The sequence below is a fragment of the Thermobia domestica genome, chromosome 2 (genome assembly GCF_964235325.1).
Source record: "Thermobia domestica chromosome 2, izTheDome1.hap1.1, whole genome shotgun sequence".
NCBI classification, from domain to species: domain Eukaryota; kingdom Metazoa; phylum Arthropoda; class Insecta; order Zygentoma; family Lepismatidae; genus Thermobia; species Thermobia domestica.
This window is the reverse complement of record NC_137455.1, coordinates 231566546-231583751: the sequence shown is the minus strand read 5'-3', so window position 1 is coordinate 231583751 and position 17206 is coordinate 231566546. Positions and strand designations below refer to the sequence as shown.

The following is a 17206-nucleotide window of genomic DNA, read 5'->3' as shown; positions in this document are numbered from 1 at the left end:
TCTTCAGTACAAGAAAATTATTCCATATTCATAGAAAGTTATCCTTAATGTTATGCTTACTGATATACAAATATAAAACTCACACTGTTTATTCAACTCTTCATCATCAACTCGTAAATCAAACCAGTATTTATTCAATATGTAAGCTATAAATATATAATTTTAATTTACCTGCGTTTATACAATTATATTTATCTTATCAAATTTCTTTAACAAAGAGAATGTCTACAATAACAAGTTAATATAAACAGCAAATAAATGAAATATAAATTGATGTAAAAGAATATATATTCATATCCATTAGTATTTATTGATTGAATGAATAATATTCAAAATAATTAGTCTTTTAGTATAACAGCAAAACGTTCTAGTTTGTCATTCAAAAAATCTAATAATTTAAATACGATGTAGTACATGGTAATGACGTATACTAAGTCGTATTTAACGTCAATATACCTTGTTACTATACAGGCATTTTAAAATATTTATGGTTTAATAAATGAATATTTGAAGTAAAACAATTCAATCTGACATTCATGCAATTAATAATTCAGATAAGTCAACCGATGTCGCTAGTTCTGCTACCTCCTATCTAACATGAGTAGTCTTGATATCATATTAATCAAATATCAATCCTTAAATGTAAACCTGATATATCTTATAATGAAAAGGAAACAAGTCAAACTGGTATTCACACATTCTAATAATTCAAATCAGTTAATAGATGTCGCTAGTTGTATTGCCTTCTATCTAACATAAATAGATTTTAGTATTGTAATAATCACAATATCCAACTTTAATGTAAAGCAAATATATCTTATGACCAAAGAACAAATCAGGCTATAAGTGACTAATGCCGAAAACGAAAGTGTCTCCATAAATGTAAACCAGATATATCTTATTATAAAAGCAAAACATATCCATCTGTCAATTATATTAAAATAGCTTTAAACAGAACAATAGTTGTCACTATCTGTGGTGGCCTGGCTATGTATTAATTAAATGTCGATAGTACACTCTTCAGTTAGCATTACATGTAATTGTAATGCATTTGTTATAAAGTACTTTGTAACAATCTGTCAATTATGTGTTTAGTAGTCCAAAAGGATAATACTTGTCACTAGCTGTGGTGCTTTGTATCTAAAATAAAGAAACAAATAACAATGTTCCAGGAATCATCTATCAATCCTAATATTCAAAATCAATGAATTCTTCTTATTAAAGCAATACATATCAATATATCTCTCAAGATCATAATAATTCATAATCATAGCGTTTCTTAGTAAAAACTATAATGCCAAGAATATAATAAGTCTCTACCGTACATTTTCACTGATATCAACTCAAAATATTCTCCAGTGGATCAAAATATTGGTCATAGTTAAGACTATTACTTTAGTTAATTCCAGTTAAACAAATCTAAATGACATTAATAAACATACCATTTATAAATAATTAAAAGACTCGGTATCCTCAATATTTTAAGTACCGATTACAAAATAATAATCTCGAAATCTCTACATGTCTTTCTTTTTCGTTATACATTATATTGCTCATACAATTCGCCTCTTATAAGTTTCTGTAAAATAGGCACAGATTGCCAATGATACATAGAACGTTATCGTTGTAGTATTAGTTACCAATAGTTCATACTTAATTTTGTGTCTTATTTCAATATAAAATAAATTCTAATCCTACTGTAATATCTACAAATAGTCATAAAAAAACTAATTTATCCTAAAATGTATGCAATACGTAAACAATAAAGTAGTAAATCAGTGGCGGTACCATAACACATAATTAAAGTTCTATTCAGTATAATAAGTAAATATTATTCATCGCCAGATTCAAGCATAGTTCTTTGTCTTCAATCTTATTTCAAATATAGTTACCAATTCTGATAAATAGTTTCTAATATGGCCTAATGTGATATAAGAAACTAATTTGCAGTTGTTTCTGGTAATGTTACATGAATATAATACATTAAACATGTTTCAAGTTTAAATAGTGTAATTATAATTCAACAAATTTAAATCAACATCCATAAATAAAGCAAATAACATCAAACAAAGTTCTATCTTGCAATCTGAAATTCCAAAATCTTAATGCACACAAGTTTCCGTAAATTCTTTCTAGAAACCATTAACCCGTATATCTATTATCCAAACAATAAAGTATCAATCATTTTCACCATCATAAAGTAATAGCGTGTAGTTAATATGTATCTCTATACAAAACTAATCTCCGAAAGGACATAGTTCAACAAAATACAAAGTGTAATCATCCAAATCTTCATATGATGGTTCTGTAGGGTAATCTTTTACCACAAATACATAATATGTGAAATTCTAATATTATCGTGCATTGTAAATTAAAATATATCTACACTATACTAAATATCAATGTGCCATATATGCATCACATGTCAATTTGTGAATTTCTGACTCCCAACTTCAATTAAACCTATGTCAAATACTCTGTCAATAACAATATATTCTAGTCTTAGATATAATCAAATCCGCATATACTCCATAAAAATATTTTTACGGTAAACAATCAAAACACTTAACAAAATTTCGAGACAAAAACAATTTTTTACCTATAATGATTCTGTCGGTGATTTAAATGTATATAAATTGAGTCAAATAAAGCATATACATTAAATATTGTTGTGTTGCATAGAAAATAAATAATCAGCTAGCACATTCAAGTGTTAACCAAAAGGCTTGTGAATCAAGCCCACTTGTGAGTTTAAAATTAAATATCCGTAATATATTTACTTCAGAGTATAATTATACACTCCTCAACAAGCTTATACTAAAAAGCTCCCTATAAAAGGTATCAACTATGATCTTCGGCTAAATCAATAGTCTCAGTACTGTATTCATTGTAAGTCTTAAGTCCACATAATATATAAATAGTTTTGCAACACTATCCATCACATAAAGTGAATAACTTTTACCCCTACAATTATCAACAATTTCCCATTAAATTCGCTTCAAACAATGGAATACCCTCTATTCTTACTTATAGTGAACACACTTCATAGTTAGTATCGTCAATACTCTTAGTTCAATTCTGGACCATGTATGTTTGTAATGGACAAACAACGTACATATGGAATTTTCTCGGGGTTCTCCAATTTCCTCCTACATTCTCATTCCCCGTTTCATTCATCTTAAGAAGGAAAGTCACCACAAAGTGTTCTGATACAAGTTACCTTAACATGCATAATCGTAGGACGATGAACTTAAAATTATTTAGTGTTCGTTTGTAACCTCTGGAGCGTAAAATTTTTAGTTCAATTCCTGATAAGACTATCAAAAATCAAATATTTCTGTAATCATATCTTCATTCAGTAAACAGATATTCATTTCACCTACAAGAACGATAACCATCATGCAATAAACGTATATGCCATTCAAACGCTGAAACAAAATTTCTAAGTAAATTCAACTATAAAGTTTCCCGTTATAAAGAAAAAATTCTAATTTCAAAGCATAATTCAAATAACTTCAATGTAAATCAAACCGCTAATGTTAATTTCATGCAAGCAAACAGCTTAAAACCGTTGGAAGTTTTAGTAAAATTAGTGCCATACGTAGTAAATATAGTTTAATTAGTAAAATTCATGTTTGACTTGACAATCCATATTCTCACCATTATTTTGAATACAAGCTGTATTAAATTAGTAATAAAATTATTAAATTCGGGTCTTATATCATGAATGTCTATGCATTAATATTATAAATAAAAATGTAGCACCATAAATAAAAGAATAAGTATCTAACAAAACAAAAATGGGTATGCTTAAATTCCATCCTCCAAAATATCTAAAATAAAATTTCAGTTTCAAATATATTCATCCTATGTATGGAATGTCTATTCTTACGCATATGTAATATAAAATGTAAACAGCGCAAAATTAAGTTGGTAAACAAGACTTCTACGCATTTTCAAATAGTTTGTTCGATCTTACCGATTACATAACTGGTAGGATACACACACTAAACAATAAAATCTAAATATCACAATCCAAAGTAAACTAAAATCATATGGTCTCCCCAATTAGTAACAAAATAATAAGTGTATTATACATATCAAATAATTGTAACGTGCAATTTCACATTTAAATAATAGGGGCAAGCAATAAGAAACGATCGCATCTACATGTTATGTACTGTTATTTCTATATCCAGTTTCATATACAGAAAACACAATCACATACTTATAATAATTTCCTACAACATACAAAAACTAAGTCTCTTCCAGTCATATATATCCTGACATAACGAAGTAATAGTTCAAAGAGCCTAAGTTCCAATTCTATTTACGTAAGATAATACTTATTTTCATAATTAAAATAATAATAATAATAATAATAATAATAATAATGGAAATTCCAATTCAAACTGCATTAACAATAAAGTGTTGTGTATAAAAACATAGTTCAAGCTTGTAAGGAGCAACAAATATCCTTCAATCAAATGGTGCGTGCGCAATCAGTATCAAATAAGCCAAAGTTCCGGAAAAAAAGTGATAAACAAGTATCACCATGCAACGTAAGCTTGTAAACATACTTAGTTTCAGATAATATCCATATCTCTGTCACGTATCATAAAAATATACGGCTACATATTGCAATAATATAGTTTTTTCGTACTTTTTAAAATTTCTTCAATACATAAGTACACAATAATTATATTTTCATAAAATTACAATATCAAATTTACATATTCACCCAATTAATTATTATTTTATCAAATTCAATAATAACATGAATCAAATAGTCAACCGAGGTTATAAATATATCCTAAAACTGGAAACTATAACTGCGGTATCGCAATATTTGTTTGCTTTCGTACGCGCAACAAGTTCTTCTACGTCATAAAGAAAGTTGTCAACATCAATGAACCATCAATCGCAACCAGGAAATAGGCAGCAGCGGAAATGTTATCAAAGGTAAGTAAACTTTCTCTTATTACTTAAGTTAAAATAATAGATAAACATACAAAGTGTGCCGGTATCTATAAAGGAAAATACCATTAGCGTCGACGGCTACCGAGCGGCAAATATACAAAGCGGGCGGGCGAAAAACTCGCGACAGTAATGGCGCCAGCGCAAAGGTTACGCATACGTAATAAAATATAGAAAGCGAGCAGTGAAAGTATAAAAAGGATGTTGGAGCAAAACCAGACAATAAGGGCGCCAGCGGAACGATCACACATACGTAATAAGATATACAAAGCAAGCGGTGAAAGTATAAAGGGAAGTCGCAATGGATTCCAACAGTAAGGGCGCCAGCGGAAAAATCACACATACGTAATAAGATATACAAAGCAAGCGGTAAAAGTATAAAGGGAAGTGACGATGGATTCCAACAGTAAGGACAACAGCGGCGGTGTTATCAAAGGTAAGTAAACTTTCTCTTCTTACTTAAGTTAAAATATTAGATAAATGTACAAAGTTTTGCCGGTATCTATAAAGGAAAATACCATTAGCGTCCACGACTACCGAGCGGCAAAATACAAAGAGGCGGCAAGTCTTTACCGTGTAGAAGTAGCTCCATTTCTACTATATTATCCTTTATTCGTCATCCGGATATAAACAGTTATCCGAATGTTTTATTGTCCAGATATTATCCGTTATTTTAATTTTATAAGTTATCCGAATAAATCCATTATGCGGATATTACCCGATATCCACATATTATCCGTTATCCGTCATCCGGATATCATCCTTTATCCGGATCTTCTCCGTCATCCGTTATCCGGATATCACCCGTCAGCCGGACAATATCCCTCATCCGTTGTCCGGATATTATCCGTTATGCGGCATCCGTTTTGTTATTCGTCAACCGGATATTGCAAATCCGGATAAGTTTCTATCCGATATCAGAATGAAAAATTATCCAGATTTGGTTATTGCTAATCAGCATTATCGGAAGCATACACCAACTAAATGTTTTCAAAGCCTGCTACACAAGAGCATGGGCGGATCCAGGAGCGATCATGGCGATTGCCCCTCAGAAAGGGAATCCTTCTTACACCGTATTTTATATATAAATAAAACCCATTCCAGACTTTGGAGCTCTTAAAAGTAGCTCTAAGTAGGATTATTATCAACTACCGAGCCCCCAGAAATCCATCGTAGATCCGCCTCTATTTGACAAAAGAATGGGAAACACTTATTATCCACATTCAGTATGCACATCTCAACAAATAAACAATATTTTCATTCACTTCCATCACTACTGCATTCTACTGAACTGTAACGACTTTGTTTGTTTAAAAATAATTATTCCTTTTCAATAATTGTAAATGTTTATAAGTTCAGTAATTTACCATGAATAGAGTCAACTAGAAGTGTTTTTGTAACGAAGAAATAACAATATGGACTGTGAAATATCTTCTACGAACTGTCGAAAGTTGAGAGTCGAGAAACTTTACTCTTTTGCTTACCGATTACCTCGAAACCGCGGTAGCTAGAATTAGCCCAGGATAGGGGACTTATATTAAGAAAATGAAAATCTCAGGAAAATGCAGAAGTCTTTTAGTATGAGAGAAAAAAGGAACGACATCTGTAATTTCTAGTTCTGTTAGTCTTGCAGCTCTTAGTCCGTACCAAAGTACTAATAGAAATATGGGCAATGAATTATGACTATTTTGTAGAACATTCCACTTTAATATCACAGGAAATTCATCTTCCAGCTTGCTTGGTTGTGAAAAGTTATAGAGTGTATTGGTATACTATGTAAAGTATGTGTACTGTCGCTGATTTGTGATAACAATCAGAAACAGAAGTAAGAGGTAAATTACAGTAATAGTTTTCTGTTAATTTTTGTATTCAAAGGGAGACGGTAAACCTACTTTTATCTTACCATTTGTTTTTCTTAAAATTTCTATTCGGGTTCACACCCTTCCCCTTCAACACTGAATACGGAAATGGAGAACTTATTTAGAATTTGATTGTTGATTCCAGTATATTTCAAGCCTCACTTCTCGGACCTGGCATCACTTCTATGTCGATGCATCGCTATCGTCGATATCTATATTATCATATATCAACATTCGATATCGCAAATATATGGACATGAATATATCATTCTAAATTTTCGATATCGATATTCGGAGGGCGGCGAGGTATAAGGGACCCCTGAGACTTGCGATGGATGAAGAAATTAAACTTACTTTTTACAATATTGTTTTCTAATCATAATATCTTTATTACCACAAATTGCAATGGAAATACATCCACTTGCAAATTTGCAATATTATATGGTATAATTTCTTAGGCACCAGAAATTTTCTGTTCCCTGAAAAAAGAAACAGAAAATCACGTGCAAAAGCAAGTGCTTCGAACTTGGAACTAGAATTTACCATAAGAAAGTTTTTTATTTCTCTCTCTTGGAGATTTCCACCCCTTTTGGCCTTTGGGACCGCTCATTGACAAAACGTGCACACATGATCGCTATATGCATTCATGCTCTTAGGCAGAGTCAGAGATTTTGAAAAGGAAACGACTTTTTAATAATAATAATAATAATAATAATAATAATAATAATAATAATAATAATAATTATTATTATTATTATTATTATTATTATTATTATAACAATGAGGTTTACAACTGGGGTCCCATTTCTTTTTCTTGCATGGGAGCGCCGCAAGTCTGGTACTCCACTGGTGTCTCCTATTTTGTGTTTGTCTCTTTTTCGTTTCGTTTTGTTATTTGTTTTTGTGCTGTTAGGCTTTTATATGAAATCTTTATATTATATCACTTTTTCCTTTTATGAGTTTCTTTTTTTTGGGTGGGGAGGGGGGAAAGAGAGAAATGCTTTCTTCATATATCTGTTTCTTACCGTTCATCTTGGTTGAACTGCTTAAGTAAGTCGTTTTGTAACTTTTGATGTCATCCAACTCCGTCACAATAATAAAATTGTCATTCTTAACAATTTGTTTTATTCTCTTATTTTTGCAGTTTGCCACGCTGATATATTTGTGACAAAAGTAGGTTTAGTCCAACGCCTTTTGAGTTTGCAACCAACCCAACCGCCGAGCTCTTTGAGTTGCCTGCTGTTGCAGGAAAAGGAGAATTGCAGGTGGTAATGCACTTTTGGAGTCGTGTATGCAATATGAAAGACGTATCATGCGTAGAATTTTATGAAAAGGTTTTATGCAATCGAGAATTTTTTAAAAGAAAGTTACAGGGAATGAAAAATGTAAAAAATTTGGCATAATCATACACATTTTGGTTCAACCCATGAATACTAATGTATGATTTCATCGGTGCGTATTTCTTTGATAACATTCTGTCCAGTTCAATTGAAGAAGTCTATGTTGTTACGTAATCTGTATGTTTAACTGGTCTTTATATATTGAGAAATGATTGCAAATTGAACTACGGTATCCTTAGCATTTTGTTTAGATAAGATTCATTATTAGTATTTTTTTTTTTAAAAATGTTAATACTGTATTTCATATATTGTGAAACTCTGGTAATTTCGTATGTTAGTCTGTTTTCAAGTAGAAATCTTTGAAAATGATTAGAAATTTTATGAGATTGACCAAGACTCCTAAATATGTTTTAGCTTTCTTACGATAAAAGTTTAGAAATTATTTTGTATTTCTTAGAGAAAAAACCGTATGAACAACATCTGCCATATACCGTTTTTCTTAACAACTTGTCTTACAGATATCCTTATTAGAGATATCTTACTGTAATACTTACTTAATACTTACTTTACAATTCGAGACTCTCATTTGTTGAACTTAATAAAACATTAAAGGCAAAAACTAAATTTGCTTTACTTTAGTTTTGTTAGAAAAGTACATTGGAAGTGTCACTTAACAAAGAAATCACTCAAATAAATGGTCAGAAGGATCGTCAGTATTTGTAATACACAAGTTCACATCAGTACTTACGGTTTAGAATCCCCAGCTTTTCTACTTTCAAAATATGGCAACCCTGTCCTGAGACCAAGATATAAAGTATAGAGCAACCTGGGTGCACAAATGCTTCCTGTTGGAGTTATAGGCTGCTGAAAATATGAATAAATGAACTTTATAGGTCCATAGCTCCAATACTATAGGATCAACCGTAGCCGGGTCAAGATTTTATTTAGGAACTACTATGTGGCCTATCCAAATATCCAAGTTTCAGAATGATCCAAATATCCCATATGACTTTTCGCTGACATTTTCACTACAGTCACTTAAATACACTTTCCAGCACCGTTTCAGCTTGAATTAGCAGTATAACCTTGTTTCCCATAGAAAAATCTGGTTACAACCGAAGTGCAATATAATCGCAATCGGTTTCAAACACATTGACTTCTTGTTTCAGAAAAGAAAGAAACAGTGATAAGTAGTCTATGGTATGCAGGACACGAGAGGAAAGATATGGTCTAATAATTCTTTCAACAACTGCAAAGCAAGTAACTGCACGACCATCTTTCTTTGAAAGTCTGTTTGCAAATACGAAGCAGCTGAGAGAACTCTTGAGGAAATAATGTTTTTCTTTTTTTCCTTAAGAAGTGATCGGAAGTTATTTTAATTTGATATGGAAATTGAACCCGAGCCATTGAAATGTAAGTCAGAGCATGTATGTTTCTCTCCCCTTTTCCCTTCATCCCTCTTGTCCCTCCCTGATTCGATCCCCAAGCAAGTAAGTTTGTGGTGGACAACATCGTGTCCGTGGGTTTTCTCGGCGTACTCCCGTTTACTCCCACATTCTTGTTCAACCAATTATTCCATCATCATTCACTTGCCTTAATCATCCTTCTCCCTTAGCCTAACAGACATAATAGTAGGTGATTAAACTGGAAGATTTCATTTCATTTCATTTTCCTTTAGTCTCTGTTTTGTCATTCTCCCTTGAGCATAGCACCATGCCATGAGGATATAGGGAGTGTGAAGTTAATTCTCCAAACTTTCTTGATCTCAGTCGTAGATGAATGTGGTGTTGTCGGCACCACGCTTCGGCAGCATCCCCCCGTCCCCTCCCCTGTACACATTAAATATGAGGTTGGTAATGCCCCAGAGCCGCACAGCATCTTAAGTACAAAATCAAATATTGTAAAGTAACCAAGAGCAACAGATACCTGACATATGCATTTAGACCAATCCCCTTTAAAATCGGACAATTCATTCGAGAGTTATCGTAGCTTTCACACGACTACGCGCAAAGTAAGAACAAATAGTTGAATTCGGGAAAATTCCCCATGTCGTATGGCAATCAAAACAATAGGTGTCTGGTGAAAGCAAACGAGAGCATTTTAAAATGAGTTCCATCAAAATTGGGCAATCTGTTTGAAAATTATCGTCGGATGTCACATAGAAACAGACAGACAGGACGGCATGTAATAGGAAGCTTCACATCCAAAATTCTCAAGGTTTGTTTGACGACAATCTCAAATACTTGAAGGCATTCGAGCGCCGGATAATAAATTTTCGAAACGGAAGTTTGATAGGTCTTCAGCTTTATCGAATTTCCTTACCTCTACGTATATCAGTAGCTGTCTCTATACAGAACTTTAAATTAAACCCTCGAAATCATATTAGAATTATTGTTGTTCCTGCCCCGTTATTGGCGCAATCGGGAAAGTGACTATTAATAGACTAATGGTGTCTTGGATTTCAATTCCATTCGGGTGATGCATGTTTTCTCTTCCTCTTTCTCTCTTTTGACAGACTGCTTAAACCTTGTACAGATCTGTGGGGAAAAAACTTTTCCTTCACTTCATTGTTAAGGAGAGAAGTTTTAAAATGAAACCCTGAATATATGTAATGCATATTATATACAACTATGATAACCTCGAATACATTGTTTCTTCCGAACTCTCCGATAATTCCGAATTTTTCAAACTATTCAAGCAACTCGACAAATGCTATCATATTGATATATTTCTGTATTTGCTGCTTTCAAACAATTCGATACTCTCGAACAGTTCGAGTGTCTGAAAGTTGTCTAATATTTCTTACATTTCGAGTGCCTCGAACACTTTGAGAGTCCCGAATATTTCGAGAGTCTCGAACATTTCGGGAGTCTCGATCATTTCGAGAGTCTTGAAAGTTAGATAATTCGATAAAATTAAAATTCTTTATCGATGAAACGGTTTTCAAATTTTATCGAATTGTTATCGATTACTCGATTATCGGAACAGCCCTAGTGCCACTTGCTGTTTTGGAAGATGAGGACAGCCTCAGGGACATCATGTGTACTGATTGCAAGTACGTGGAAGAGTTTGTCGTAGATTTTGGCAGCTCCAAATCAATACATTCAGTGAGTGAACTAGGAGTGCAATGATACCGGTAGTCTATTTTACTTTGATTGGTGTTGTTTATATATATATATATATATATATATATATATATATATATATATATATATATATATATATATATATATATATATATATATATATATAAATGGAGAACGAAAATATTTTACCGTTTGAACATCTGAAAGAATACTTTTTTCTTAAGAGCTGAGGATGATGGTGGACAGAATTTAAAAGTAAAGTGTCTGAAGTGCCCGGCGGGAAATATTTATCAACAACTAGGGTGCGATAATTTACGATATACAGTAAGGGGTTAATATGAATAAACTGTTCTGATGAGCAGGCCTACTTTATTACTAGAAAATAGTTTGCTGATGGTATGTAATATTCGAGTTTTTTCAGATCAGTTTGCTTATCCTAGAATCCCGTTGATTATAGAGTTTGAAACTAGCTTTAAAAAGCATGTATCGATTTTAGAGTTACTGGTAAGTTTTGGTTCACCCCAGTTCATGTGTTCTCATTTTGTTAGTTGTAGTGTAATGTTTCTTTATATTCTGTATTTTTAATTTTACATAACAACATTATTATTATATGATTAGTAAAGCAGAATAATAATAAGCAACCATTTTTTCTAACGCATATGGATGAGCACGAGTCGGAGATGAGCACAAGATAAACCTCGACTCCACTCGAATTCAAGTCGTGTTTCCAGTCAAGTCAAAGGTAATATTCTCGAGTCGAGTTCCGAGCCGATTCAGTTTTTCGCGTCGAGTTTCGAGTCCAGTGGGGTCTGATACATGGCTCGTTCGTTTTAACTAGTCTTGAAATCATGGCCTGATTACACTGGAAAGCGAAAGCCATAGGAAATGTAAGCTAAGCAGTAATATGGAATACTTTTGGTGTTGCTAACGAGAGGAGACACTGCTCGTATCTCGTCTCGTCTCGATAGCGAGACTACAGGAGATTTTTTATAACAAGCTCAGCTCCGCTCGGCTCAACTGAGAAGATGGCTCGAGCCGGCTCGCTTGGGGTGAACCATCGACTCGAGCTGGCTTGGTTCGGATGAGCCACCTGCTCGGTTCGGCTCAACTGAGCCGAGTCGGTTGGGTGAGCTGTTGGCTCGGCTCACTTTTCGGTTTGGGTCCATATTGAATGAGTTGTGAGCCGAGCTGCAAGAGTCGTTGACAATTTGAAGATATTTGGCCAGTGCCCTATAACTTTTAATAGTGTTTAGCTCGAGCCCGAATACTCAACCTAGAGCCTCAACCCAAATTCAGAATCTCGTGAACAATGTCCTTGACTCCTAGACTTCACGACTACCGAGGTTGGCAAGCAACTAATTTTTTAGTATTCAGATACAAACCGTCTATCTTTCATGTTTATATACAGTGTTGTTATAATTAATAATAATAATAATAATAATAATAATAATAATAATAATAATAATAATAATAATAATAATAATAATAATAGCGGTAATAACAGTAGTACGGAAAATTGAAGTAATATTTTTTTTCACATATTTAATGTTTTGGACCTAAAGTAACGCGTTACTTTCGAAGTGAATAACAGTTACTTTTTCGGGGCAAGTAACGGGAACGCGTTACATTTTAAGAGAAAGTAAAGTAACTTGTAACGCGTTACATTTTTACGAGTAACTTACCCAACACTGGTTTTACGTCTGTGCACCTTTTTATTTTTGGGTAAATTAGAAAGTTGTCCATCAGCTCCGTGTAATACATACGCTATAAAAGTGTACGACAATAATAATTTTAAGGAATAGAAAATAATAAAAAATAAAAGCATCGAGTGGAATTCGAACCAAGTTCAAAAGTACTAAATTCCCGCAGACAGTAAGAACTTAACACGCATAACTATCGACATAACTATGGAGTTTCCTTTCAGTCGTATGGATAGAGAACGAACTTCTTAACAACTCTCTCTCTCTCTCTTTTAAATGAAATTTGTGGTTGAAAAACGTGTGCGCTTTGTATAAATCAAGTTTTCTGCATTCACCAAGTGCTATAATGTTCTAAATATATAATTACATTAAGTTACGAAAGAGAAATAAGCATTTCAAACAGCAAACTGTGAGCTGTGTTTGGAAGTTCCGTTATTTTTTCACTATGACTTCCCCTACCATTATTTTGCATGCGTTGTTGCCAGACCTACAATTTAGTTATTTAGGAACATTCGGGCGTGCAGTTATATCTTGGAGAAGTGTGCACTCATGTCCAAAATGATTATCACATATGTATAATTGACTTCTTGTAAGAATATAATTTGATAATGATTGTGCAGGGTAGTTTTAATACTGACATTATGTGTATAATCGGGAAGTGTATATTTGTGGTAAATTTCATAGGAAAAGTATTATAAATACGAAAATTAGAATAAGTAGAACAAAATGTTGCTAAATGGACAAGAAAATGTCATTTTCGTTTTATTGTTCTTATTTGCTGCTCTTTTGACATGAAATTTGCCGCATGTATGTCCTTGCCGATTATAGACATACTAACATTATAAGAAATACCGGGCGAAATCGTTATTAAATTATATTCCTACAACAACATATTTAGACATGCGACAAAAATTTTGGACATGAGTGTACATACAAATTTAACGGGAGACACTCAGGAAAGTAATTTGCAGTAAACTATTTAGGTTACCAGAAATAATAACACTAGTCTAAAAAATATATTGAGAAAACATTATAAGGTCTTAAGTAGGAAGCATGCTCATTAGCGGAAACCGAAACTGAATCTTATAATAATAATGCGAAATTGTGGCGTTAAGGTGAATGTTACTACTACCAATCTATCATGATAGCTTAACACACGTGTAATAATAATTCGTAATTTCTTCCCAATTAGCTTCCATATGTAGATGTAAGAAAAGGATTGTTTCCAAAGAACGAAAGTAAATTATTGAAGTGAAAGTTATCCAAATGAAAAAAAAAAAAATGTATAATTTATACATGTGGACCTATGAATGATTTTACTTTTTGTATTCGAAAACAGATAAAAGTTACCGTGTTCATGAAGAAAAAGCAGGCGATCAAACAACAAAACTGACTCAATCAATGGAGCCAGCATCAATCGAAGCGAGTAAAATATTACCACCCTTTTCCAATCCGCTAAATTCCTCTGAGTTTCATTAGATGTTATATCTTCGAATGGAACATCAAGGCCGAGGTTACTTAGTGCCAGCTTGACATACCTGAAAAAATCACATATATTTATATAGCATATATTTTCAATAAGAAGCATTGCTTTGTATACAATTAAATACAAGCTTATTATTTGCTGTGCAAAACAACATTTACATTTAAAAATTAAATAATTGAGACAGTTTTGCCAACTCACTTTTTGGCTTTATCAGACACTATGAGATACAAGACAAGACATCACACAGAAAGACAAGACAAGAAAATAGAAACTTTACTCTGCTCGCAGGGAGAGAGGAACTACTAGCATATGATGCTATTTTGTCCGTTGCAATCAATTCTATAGGTAGTGAGATGAAATCGCGAAACAAGCCGCGGAATTCTGTTTCTGCTTATTCTTCTATGTGCGGTGCCGATGATCCGTTATGACGATGGTCAAGTGATGGTGTTCTTGGAAAGTGGTTTTATACCTGTGGTCCTGCTTGCTTGGTGATGATGTCTTCTGTCTATGGTAGAGAGGTACTGCTGTGCTAGAATGTGATCTGATTGCAGAATATTTCCATACATCCATGGAGAGTGCAAAAGCAGGAAGCACACGGTATTTAGTTCAGAAACATTTGTGTGTGTTAAGTATTTGATTGTTAGCTGGGATATTCATCTTGGTGTAAATGTTGTCTTGATAGTGTGTTTAGGTAACGTCTGATCTAATATGATCGGAAGTGCTTTGTTCTGTAGTATTCTTCTTTGCAGTATTATGTAAGTTAGTGTGAGTGATGTAAAGGTTGCCTTGGGTCGTAGTAAGGATATTGAGTTGTTTGTGGAAAATATGGCGAGTGGCTTTGTTGATGGCTTGGTGAAGGATTTTCTGTTTGAGGGGTCAGTTAGGCTATTATAGATAGGATTGATGCTACTCATTTCATGATGGAGTCGGTGGTGTTGTATATGGCTGCAGCGATCTTGGCGTCTAGTTCTGCATAAAAGATTGCAGGATGTGTTTCTGGTTCAGATTATTCTGTTTCTTTTTCTGTTGTTTCCTCTTGTTCTTCATCTTCTTTCGAGTTGTTTTCTGGGTATGACAAGGGCCGGACGCTGGAAGAGATGGAAACTTGATCGGGTTCAGTATGTTGGGTATGGTCTGTCTGAGTGGGTTGTGGCGAGGCCACTGTGGACAATCACTGTTTCCGTTCTGTGTCCGATCTTGCAAGTGGCGCAGAACCATCGCTTGATAGGTTTGTTGCATGGCGAGTTCTGACTCTGTCTGCAGCGAAAACAAACTCTGGGATGTGTTCAGGCGTGAGTGCGGTGGTCATAGGCATAGCAGTTGTAACATGGACTAGGTGCGGCTGTGCATTTTGAGGATTTTACTTTGTACATCTTGTTATGAATGCAGATGCCTTTTGCGATAAGTTCGCTGACAGTGTCAGGACTGGTTGAGAAGAGTCTGAGCAGAAGGGTAGGTCTGCCGAGTTCTGGATTCTGGGGATATTGCGGAAGTCCACATTTCTCTTTTCGAGATCATCTTCAATGTCTTCGAGATCCATATTCTCCATCTGCTCTAGCGATATCTTCTGGAGTTGAAATAGTGGTCAGTCTGATTTTCGGTCCAAGATCTCTCGGGGTGAACCTTTTGGCAAACGCACCTATGGCTTCCTTTGTTTGAATGATGACATGGAGTCCCGGTTCATTATGGGTTCGTCGGCCACGCAGACAACGACTGTATTCTGGTATACCATCCACTATATAGTTGAACAAAGCATCTGGTTCATAGAAATGGGCAGCAAGGTTGGTACGGACATAATGACGTATAGGTAAGGCAGGGGATTCTTTGACACTGAGGAGCTCTTCTCAGGATCAGCGGGAACAGGAGGAGAGTCTGTTTCTGTGGGTGTGGTGCAGGTATTCTTCACTCAGTCAGAAGGAAGAGAAGGTGATTATATTTCTGTGTCTGGTATGTTAGTGTGTTTTCTTGTTTTCAGCCTTCCTTGTCCGCTTTCGCACCGTGATAGCACAGTGTACTAAACACACTGTATGCATTCTTACACTCGAATGAATTGATGAGATACAAGTGCCAAGTGCATCTTGACTGGTTTACTGGTGTGAGTTTCGAGTTGTTCGACACATACAGTCGAAGACTGAGTGCTCCCAACTCCTGTTTCTCATGTGAGTTGGTGTGGGGATTGGATTGTCTTCGAATCCTTGATGGTGGAGCCCATTCTGCAACTATCGCAGGCGTGGTGATCTTGTAGTAGTTTTAGTTAGAAGTGCAGAAAGAGGAGTGGGTGATTTAAAGAAGAGGGCATCATGTGATTGGTTGTTGAAGACGGCTAATGATCTTACCAGGTGCAGTGGCTCTAATAAGAGTTTTGGTCCTGTATGTAGAATTCGTCAAGGAGAATGTTAATTCTTCAATGCTGAGTTGCAGATAGATGTTTGTTCCGTCACTATATCACAAATGATAAAAATCTTAGTAAGAGTGTCAGAAGTAGATGTCAGTCCTGGTAATTGTGTCTTGATGCCACTTAATAGTTGTTGGATATGTAAGTCTTTAGAGATCCAGAAGTTCTTTAAAGATACAGCTGATTCCAGTGGGGATGTTTTGGAAGTTCGATACGTCTTCTGTGCATGTGTAGATCCTAATAGAGTGTGTCTTGATGAAGAAGGATGTTTTGATGCAGTGCTTTAACAATGGCGGAAAATAAGCAGTCGTGGGTATTTTCTGTTGATTGCTTCTTCGGTTGAGAATTTTGTGTATAGTAGGG

At 34.2% G+C, this 17206-nt stretch overlaps 1 protein-coding gene across 12 annotated transcripts in view; it reads right to left on the bottom strand.

The window, feature by feature from the left end:
• The window catches only part of LOC145678403 (methyltransferase-like protein 25B), an 881238-nt gene that overhangs the window by 209532 nt on the left and 654500 nt on the right, over positions 1-17206 (bottom strand). For 10 of the 12 annotated variants that reach the window (XM_081748506.1, XM_081748507.1, XM_081748508.1 and 7 more), the window contains one exon: positions 14313-14500. The exons of 1 other annotated variant lie outside the window; for it this stretch is intronic. In XM_081748506.1, coding sequence (XP_081604632.1) covers positions 14313-14500 — 188 coding nt within the window. Of the gene's footprint in view, positions 1-14312; positions 14501-17206 lie in introns of those variants that run through there. One more of the 12 variants, XM_081748509.1, reaches the window with a different exon arrangement.